The 9,961-nt window shown below is 37.0% G+C and overlaps 1 protein-coding gene across 5 annotated transcripts in view; it reads left to right on the forward strand.

Moving 5' to 3' along the window:
- The window catches only part of Samd9l (sterile alpha motif domain containing 9 like), a 32,648-nt gene extending 23,284 nt beyond the window's left edge, over positions 1-9,364 (forward strand). For 3 of the 5 annotated variants that reach the window (XM_023706521.1, XM_023706522.1, XM_004646256.2), the window contains one exon: positions 4,284-9,364. In XM_023706521.1, coding sequence (XP_023562289.1) covers positions 4,305-9,089 — 4,785 coding nt within the window. In that variant the 5' untranslated portion in view covers positions 4,284-4,304 and the 3' untranslated portion in view covers positions 9,090-9,364. Of the gene's footprint in view, positions 1-2,070; positions 2,220-4,283 lie in introns of all 5 variants that reach the window. The other 2 variants (XM_023706519.1, XM_023706520.1) reach the window with 1 other exon arrangement.
- The last annotated feature ends 597 nt before the right edge of the window (positions 9,365-9,961 follow it).

Here is a 9,961-nt window from a genome sequence, read left to right on the forward strand (position 1 = left end):
AAAAACAGTGGGCTAAGAGTATGAAACTACAGCTACTCATTACTGCACTGTGAGTTTTGAAAAACTATTTCATTTCAACAGTGGTGATGGGAGTGTAGAAGTGACATTGGGATGGGATTTCACCAAAGATAGAATTTCTATTTGCTTGTGAAGGATGCAAAGGAACAGGTTTGATGATGGATATAAAGATAAGAACAAGGGCTGAAATAACAATAAAATCATCATGTTTGGCAAAATAAATAAATAAATAAATAAATGAGAGTGAGGGCAATTATCAAATAGTGAGTTAGCAGTAGTTAGAGCGGCTCCTAACAGGCAAAAGAGATCGCCTTTAGAGTCAGTGGCTCAGAGAAAAATCCTTCCCTAAGGCAAAGAAGTTTCTAAGATATTTTTGTTATCTATCTTATCTGCTAGGCAGACTTCTCTAGCAGCAAGACAAAGCTCATTTTTACTCAAAATCATCTCTAAAATTTCTGTGTTTAAAGCTTATAGTTTAAGCATATCCTTTTCCTAGGCACCACAATTCACATGTTAGTAGACATCACATCTATGAATTTTCTACATGCACGTGAAACAGAAACACTGACTAAAATAACATTTTTACTCTTATCTAGCATACGTAAGGCACAAGTATAATCACTAGCTATTCTCCATAAAAGGCAAATAGTTATTGCAAGTTTCTGGAGTCTCACTTCTTGAGAGGACAGTCTAACTTCAAAGTGGTTCTGAAGTTAACTCTCAAGGAGCTACAGAAAAACTTAGGGGCAGTTTTTAACTTACTTGCAGACAAAAATTTCTCAGGAGTTCAGATAGGGGTGATTGGTAAATGGACATTTTTCTGCTGATTACTTAGTTGAGCTTCCGGGACCCAGCTTCCACTGAGGAACCCTGAGTACCTTCCAGAGTTCCCCTAGCCATGACTCAATTGTTTTCTCAGCTTTCACTAGTCCATGCAACTAGATCTGTTTCCAGCAAGGAATTCAGCTTCCTGTCTGGTCAGCATTCTATTGGTACTTGGCTTCAATGGATATTTACCAGAAGGTACTAGGGAAGCTGTCCTCTGCTTTAAGAGGGGCAGCTGCTGTAAGAGCATTTAACTAGCTGGCAGAGTAACAAATGCTGGTTATAGGTCTATAAGGACAGACAAATTCTTGAGCTGTCTTCATTTGAGATGACTTCCTTGTCTTCAGTGTTAACAAATGTTCATTTCTAAGGCCTCCACTTAAAAAGCTGTTAGTTGTTTGATAGGAGGAAAAGGTTGGAGCAGTTTAGAATACTCCTCTCTCTAATCTTACATAGCTCCAAAAAAGGCAGTGCAAAGTAGCAGGAAAGATCAAAAATGAGATTAGATAAGAAAAAAACTAAAAGCAGAATAGATTTGACATTCCCTCTAAGTGCAGAGAGGATCAGAGCCAATCTCTTAGTGAAACCTGTCCCCCAAGTTTTAAGAAGGGCTGCTGGAATGTTGCTTTTTAACAGGCAGAAGAAGTTCTGTGACTTATCAGTAGGCATGTATATTTTCTAAACATAAACTAGAGTTCACAAAGAGACATGTTTTATAATATTTCATATCAAAGCTCATGAGGGGACACTGTACCATTATTTTTCCTAGCACTGTTGTTTGAGATAAGCTAACAAACTGCAGCAGTCAGAGAGGTCAAACAAGGAACACCAATAAATATAGTGACTATGTAAAATGCAACACATACAAAACAGAAATAAAATGTCTCATCAAAGAAACAAAATTTTCCCATGTTCCCAACTTACCATCATTTTAATAGAAGATAATATACAAAGGACACAAAGCATAAAAGTTCAAGGCATAAGCAATTCACAAACAAGGATGACAATTTTGATTACCTATGTGAGTTACAATGCAGAATACATGAAATATATGAAAGGATAAAAGGGCATATCTCCTAACTTGAAGCTACTACTTATTTCATAATCATAAATACAATCACCAAAAAATATTAACTAATACTGTAAAACTAGTAAGCATTGGTATAAGGAGAAAAATCTCCCCACCTGCTAAATGTCCAAAACACAGTTTGTGTTCTCTAAAATCAGGAATAAATTCTAATAACTACAGAGGTTAAGAACAGGAAGAATTTATTAAGAAAAAGAAAACTTCTCTCCAAGAGGGACATAAGAGGGCCTGGAAAGTGGGTTGCCCATCTATGCACTTCTCAAAGGTGTTTACTGATCAAAGTTACAAGGTAAGTCAGGTTCAAGGTGGGGCAGGGCTATAATCAATGAATAATATTATACATATAGTTGCTTCAGAAAAAAGTGATAGGATAGGTGTGAGGTAAGATAAAACTATGGTCAACCAATAAGATTACAACAAGTATAGTCACTTAAGTAATACTTACTAAATAGGGATCCAAAGGGGAGCAAGTTCCATAGCAAGCACACATGGAAGGAACAAGGACTTTCCTGGAAGGAGTGGGTTAAAGACATTTTGGTCCTCTATTGTTGATGCCTATTTCCAGCCATAGTTGTCTTCTGCACTGACTTTGTTTCCATATATTATCTGTCTGACTTTGCATCTCAATGTAGAAATATTTTTCTTTGCACACTGTCTCAGTACTCTTTTCTTGTTGCTGGGACAAGATACCCAACACCCAAGTTAGTGGAGGTTCAGTCCATACTCAGCTGGCTCCAAGGAAGAGTGGCACATCACAGAGAACAGCCCTCTATGGTGGTGGCAGTGAGCAAGAGAATGGCAGCAGCTCAGGGAGCTAGCTAGCCTCTCTCCCCCACTTACATTGTAATGCAAATTATGCACCTCAGGGCCTTCATGGAGCACTCACACCTGCAGTGCCAGCACTGGATTAAGAATTAATCACACTGAGGTTAGAGAAACTGTATTTGGAGGTCTTTAAAGGACCTTTTTATATATGAAGCCAGTCTAAAGATTGTAGGCACTTGAATTCAGCAAAATAGCCCAATATAGTCCAATAGTCCATAATAGTAAAGGGTTATCAGCTGAAATGGCAATGTCAGAAGTTGTTGACTTGAGCCTTTTAGAGCTCAGCATATTAATATGGCATTACTTTTTAAATCGTGGTTATAGTTTTCTGCTGGATGGTTAAGACCAAGTTAAAGCAAGACCTATATAACTAAAAATGTAACTTTTGTGTCTAACAAGGTCAGTCAAATCCCCTCAGGATTTACCCTGAAACCATATACAGCACCTTTTGTCAATGTCAGCCATCTGGATGAGTCACAGCCATTGCTTAACCAGTTTGCTCTCTGTAAAAGCATGAAAGAATTTTTTCTCTCTAGGTGACTCTCCTTGGGCACACTATACATCATCTCTGACAAAACAAAATGAAAAAGGGGGATATGTTGGGAGCCACAAAGCTAGTAAATTGATCAAATATATGTAGGTGGGACTTGGTCCAGTGTCTAAGCAAACAAGCTACCTCACTCCTAAGAGGAACACTCTGTCTGGTTAAGGTTAGCTATCAGTTGCTAGGCAACATAGTGTCATTCATGAAAAAAGAAAGAGAAAAATATATATATATATATATACAAGAGAGTTAGGATAGATATATAGCCACTTTCTCTTTGTTCATTGAGAATAAAAGTTTGTACTAATATTGTTTAGACAAGATATCATGTCTGCATCTTGTCCTTTGAATAACTACTAGGAAGATAATATCCAATGTACTAATTATTATAACCATCCTACTAACCTGTGTTGAAACTGTTCATTGCTATTTTATCTTCTTTTCTCATTAAAATGAATAAAAAATAAATAAAATAAAGAATAAAACTATGGTCAACCAATAAGATTACAACAAGTATAGTCACAATAAGATTACAACAAGTATAGTCTTCTTTCGTCATTAAAATGAATAAAAAATAAATAAAATAAAGAATCAATCACAAGAATCAAACCCCACAAGATGACTGCATGAGGCTTTGCGAGGACGACTAGACACAAACCATAACACATACAGAGTGTTTGGGAATGATATCCACTTCAATGACAAACCTTTCTGAGAAGGTGTTGTTCTGAAGTAAGACTTCCACAAACCTTGGCTCCCAAATACACTTCTTGGCTTCATTGATCTCACTTTCTTCAAGATCTCAACCCTGTCTGACTGCCTACAATATTTCTAAATAACTTAACTATCAATAATAGTATCAGTTTTGTCAGCCTTGAAAAATATTATACATATGTATTATGTGTACAGGATAATATATTTACTTGAATATTTAACTTCAATGATGTATGATACCAAAATAATTACTATATTATTTTTTTCAAGGAACAAAGTCAAAGTTCTGCCATGAATGAACAAGTAACTCTGCCTGAAATGATCAAAAACTGGACCAAAGAAGATGTTACAAAATGGGTAACAGAAGAGCTTAAGATTGACAAAAAATATGGACAAATTCTTTTCAATGCAGAAGTGACAGGATTAGTACTAGAGGAATTAACTGAGGAGGATCTCGAAAAAATGGGGCTGCCACCGGGTCCGGCACTTTTGATAAAACGTACATATGACAAATTGAAAACAAGTTTCCCTGAAAGTGACAATCCTGATTCCAGACAATTTGATGATACAGAATCCTCCAAAAAAAGACGTAAAAAAAAGCCAAAACCGACACAAAAAGAGAGCCAAGAATTAATGTCATCTGATATAGATCAAGATCTCAGAGAGAACAGGAAAACTGAAGGCCAAGAATCTATTCTTATGAAAAGAAATCCAGTAAGTAAAGACACAAACATTAAAGACAAGGAAACAAATCAACCAAAAACTGAAAAGCTACCCTGTATTCCATATCCTTTTGATAACTTCCATGACAGTCAAAGATACATAGAACATTACATCCTACAACCTGAAACAGGACCACTCAATCTCATCGACCCCATCCATGAGTTCAAAGCTTTGACAAATACAGAAAATGCCACAGAAAAGGACATTAAAATGAAATTTAGCAATGAAGTCTTTAAATTTGCATCAGCTTGTATGAATTCACGCTCCAATGGCACCATCCATTTCGGAGTCAAAGACAAACCCCATGCAGAACATGGAGAGATTGTTGGTGTGAAAGTCACCAATAAGGCTGCCTTCATTGATCATTTCAATCAAATGATCAAAAAATATTTTGAAGAAAGTGACATCAGTGAAGCCAAGAAGTGTATTCGGCAGCCAAGGTTTGTGGAGGTCTTACTACAGAACAATACTCTATCAGACAGGTTTGTCATTGAAGTGGATATCATTCCCAAGCACTCTGTGTGCAAACAAAAGTATTTCTATATTAAGATGCAAATCCAAACAGACAATATATGGAAACAAAGCCAAGATCATTCACTGTTTGTGAGAGATGGAGCCAGCTCCAAGGATATCCTGGCCAATCCCAAGCAACGGGATACAGATTTTAAAGCATTTTTGGAAAATTTACAGTCATGTGTAGTAGCATCTAGAAAAGATGCTGAAGAAGAACACCGAATGAAGGCAACCAAGAGAGAAAGTGAAGGACTAAAGCTGGTTAAACTTCTCATTGGAAACCGAGACTCCCTGGATAATTCCTACTATAACTCATACATTCTTGTAACAAATAAATGTCACCCAAATCAAATACAGCACTTGGATTTTCTAAAAGAAATTAAATGGTTTGCTGTGTTGGAGTTTGATCCTGAATCTAGGGTCAATGGAGTGGCAAAAGCTTACCAGAAAAGCCGAGTAGCAAACATGCACTTTCCAAGTCAGTATGAAGAAAAGAAAACCACCATGAGAGAGAAGATTTCCAATCTGAATCTTTATGAGCAAACCAGCTGGATCTTCTGTAATGGCCGATCAGACCTGCAAAGTGAGCTATATAAACCTCTAGAATCACATTTATGGCAGAGAGATAGAGCATGGGAGGTTAGAAACCTGATTTTTTTTCTCACAGATGAAAATTTAATGGCAAGAGGAAAATTTTTAGTGGTGTTCCTCTTACTGTCTTCAGTGGAAAGCCCAGGAGATCCATTCACAGAAACTTTCTGTGTTTTCTATCAAGCTCTCAAAGGAATGGAAAATATGTTGTGCATCTGTGTCAACCCAAAGATTTACCAGCGATGGAAAGATCTACTCCAAACAAGATTGAGAATTGCAGATGAATTAGCAAACCACAGTGTCTCCACTTTAAATATAGAGCTAGTGAACAGTACTATCCTCAAACTAAAATCAGTGACTCAGTCATCAAGAAAGTTTTTGCCCTCATATGGATCTTCCTCAGTTATTCTTGAGAAAAAGGAAGAGGATCTTTTAACAGCACTCCAAATCCTTTCTGAAAATGAATGTAAGGACACACAAATAGAGAAAAACGAATCCAAATTCCTAGAATTTAGGAAAGCAAAAGAAGAACACTTTTATCGAGGTGGCAAAGTATCCTGGTGGAACTTCTACTTTTCTTCTGAAAATTATTCTTCAGCCTTTGTGAAAAGAAACATGTATAAAAACCTTAAAGATTTAATAGGACGCTGTGCAAAATGTACTAAACCAGAATTTGCAAAAATCATCAATCTTTATCACCACCCAGGCTGTGGGGGTACCACACTGGCTATGCATGTTCTTTGGGACCTAAAGCAAAACTATAGATGTGCTGTATTAAAAAACAAAGCAATCGATTTTGCAGAAGTTGGAGAACAAGTGAGCAACTTGATAACCTATAAGACAATTAGCCACCAGGATTATATTCCTGTGCTTCTACTTGTGGATGATTTTGAAGAACAGGAAAATGTGTTCATTCTACAGAATGCCATCCATTCCACTTTAGTAGAGAAGGATTTGCAATACGAAAAAACACTGGTAATTATCTTAAACTGCATGCGATCCCAGAATCCAGATAAAAGTGCAAAATTACCAAATAGTATTTCACTAACATATACTCTTTCTGCCAAGGAACAAAGAGCTTTTGAGGCAAAGCTAGAAGAAATTGAAAAGCAACACAAGAACTGTGAAAACTTTTATTCCTTCATGATCATGAAAGGCAATTTTGATAAAGCATATATAGAAAACTTAGTAAGAAACATACTAAAAGAACAGAATGTTCACAGCAAAGAAGCTCAACTTATTTCCTTCCTGGCTTTACTCAATTCTTACGTTACTGATTCTACAATTTCATTGTCACAGTGTGAAATATTCTTAGGAATCACATGCTCTAGTACACCTTGGAAGCCCGAAAGCCTAGAAGACAAGATGGGAGCGTATTATACACTTCTAATAAACACAGAAGTTGCTGAATATGGAAGATACACAGGTGTGCGTATCATTCACCCTCTGATTGCTGAATGCTGTCTAAAAGAACTGGAAAAGAGCTATTGCTTGGACAAATGTCAAATTGCATTGAACATGTTAAATGAGAATGTGTTCTATGATTCTGGAATAGGAAGGGACAAATTTCAACATGATGTTCAGACACTTCTGCTTACACGCCAGCGCAAAGAGCACGGAGCAGAAACAGACACTTTGTTTTCCCCACTGATTGAAACTTTGCAGAACAAAGAAATTGAAAAGATCTTGATTACAGGAAGTCACCGATTCCCACAAAATGCATTTATTTGTCAAGCTTTAGCAAGGCATTTCTATATTAAAGAGAAGGACTTTAATGCTGCTCTAGAATGGGCAAATTTGGCCAAAAGCAGAGCACCCAAAAATTCCTATATCTCAGACACACTTGGTCAGGTTTACAAAAGTGAGATCAAATGGTGGCTAGATAACAACAAAAACTGTAAGAACATTGCTGTTAAAGATCTAAGACATTTACTGGAAGCTGCTGAAAAAGCTTCAAGAGCTTTCAAAGAATCCCAGCAGCAAACTGATAGTAAAGATTATGAAACTGAGGCCTGGTCACCCCAGAAGCCCCAAAGAAGATATGACACGTACAACACAGCTGGCTTCCTGGGTGAAATAGAAGTCAATCTTTACACCATTGAGATTCTTCAGCTTACTCCCTTCTTCCACAAAGAAAATGAATCATCTCAGAAATCCATGGTACAGTTTTTATCTGGAAAGGGAAACATACCTCTTGATCAAAAAAATGAGTATTATTTGACTCTTAGCAAATTCACAGCCCATCTACAAAATTTGCAAGCAGATGTGATAAAGTGTTTTCATTTTTTTAGTGACTACACGGTTCTCCTGAAAACAAGGAGTGCCCAAAAAGAAATGACAGAATTCAAAGTAAACAAGAAATACACAGAACTTTTCAAGAAATATTCAAAACTTTTCTGTCATGTGGATATGACTCCATTACAAGGAAAAGAGAATAGGTTACTCCATGAAGAGAATTGCAGAAAACGTCTAGAAGCTTGGAGAGCAGATAGGTTTTCTGGACTCCTTGGATATCTTGATCCAAACCACAAAGAAGCTGAAACCACCATGGAAAATATAGTGAATGAATATAACTTCTTATTGCAGCAAAACCCAAATAAACGACCAGTAAAGGAGAAATTAAATTTCATTTTGGCCAACATTATTCTCAGCTGTTTAAAACCCATATCCAAGTCCATCCAACCACTTAGTGTACTAAAACAACAGCTCCGAGAAGTCCTGAATGTTGTAGGACTTAATCATCAATATCCAAATCCTTATTTCTTGGCCTGTCTCCTGTTCTGGCCAGATAATCACGAACTAGATCAAGATTCTAAACTAATGCAAAAGTATGTCTCATCCTTAAATAGATCCTTCAGGGGCCAGTACAAGCGCATGTGCAGATCCAAGCAGGCAAGCACACTCTTCTATCTGGGAACCAGGAAGGGTCTCAATAGTCTTGTTCACAAGGCCGAAATAGAGAAAGACATTAGTAAAGGAAAAAATACAAATTCCTTCTGGCAGAGTGGAGATGTGTGGAAAACAGATGAAGTCAAACACCTCCTGCGCCGCCTAAGTGGTCAGGCTGAAGGCAAGTTAATCTCTGTAGAATATGGAACAACAGAAAAAATAAAAATACCAGTGACATCTGTGTATTCAGATCCACTCAGAAGTGGTGGAAACATAGAAAAAGTCTCTTTCTACCTAGGATTTTCCATTGAAGGACCTCTGGCTTATGATATAAAAGTAGTTGAAGTAAACAATAGTTGAAACATGTCTAGTTCGTTTGTCTAAGGTTATACTCTGTCATTTTCATGACCTTTTTTGGCTTAACTGTAAGCACCAACTTTTCTTTGTCTCTCCAAATGGATTACAAGTTTTTATAGGACATAAAATGTGTCTTTCCCAGAAAGTGATATACCAAATGGTCAATCACTTAACATTTCTAATGTGTATTTTTAGACTAACATAGTTAATTAAGAAGTTTTAGTTAGTATCCACTGGTCTCACATTCACTGCTTATAGGTCAATAAAATCTTTTTTAAATTCAATCACTTTTCTGGATTGTCCAGTTTTTTTCTTCACTGTGAAAGTGAAGATTTAACTAACATGAATATGAAAGCAAAAGCACTTTAGGAGTACTGGCCTCAAACGCATGAAACCAGGATTAAGCTCCATTCACCTCATTTTGCTATTAGCAAAAATGGGAAAGAGAAATGCTCCTTTCTCAATTCTCTAACTCCTCCCCAACACACACACACACACACACACACACACACACACACACACACTTCATAAACCTCTTAGAATTTCTCAATTTACTATACTGGGAAAAAAAAGAGGAAAAAAAAAATCCCCAAACCAAACTGGAACTCACTCTATTCTCCTGCCCTATTTACATGTAATCATGTCCTTTTACTGTTCCTATCTCCTACCTTCTTAAAAATTTTTATCTCCATCTGGTTTTAAGACATCATGTTAGTTAAATTCTCATTTCTGGAGGGCTGGCCAGATACCTCAGTGGATTAAAACACCTGCTTAGGCAGAGCACAGCAGCTGGGGTTCAATGCACAGCATGCTGTGCCAGCCCTGACATGGAGCATACTGAGATGTTGACTGAGACTGGGCATGGTGGCACCCTT

The sequence above is a fragment of the Octodon degus genome, unplaced genomic scaffold (genome assembly GCF_000260255.1).
Source record: "Octodon degus isolate 3935 unplaced genomic scaffold, OctDeg1.0 scaffold00262, whole genome shotgun sequence".
Taxonomy (NCBI): Eukaryota; Metazoa; Chordata; class Mammalia; order Rodentia; family Octodontidae; genus Octodon; species Octodon degus.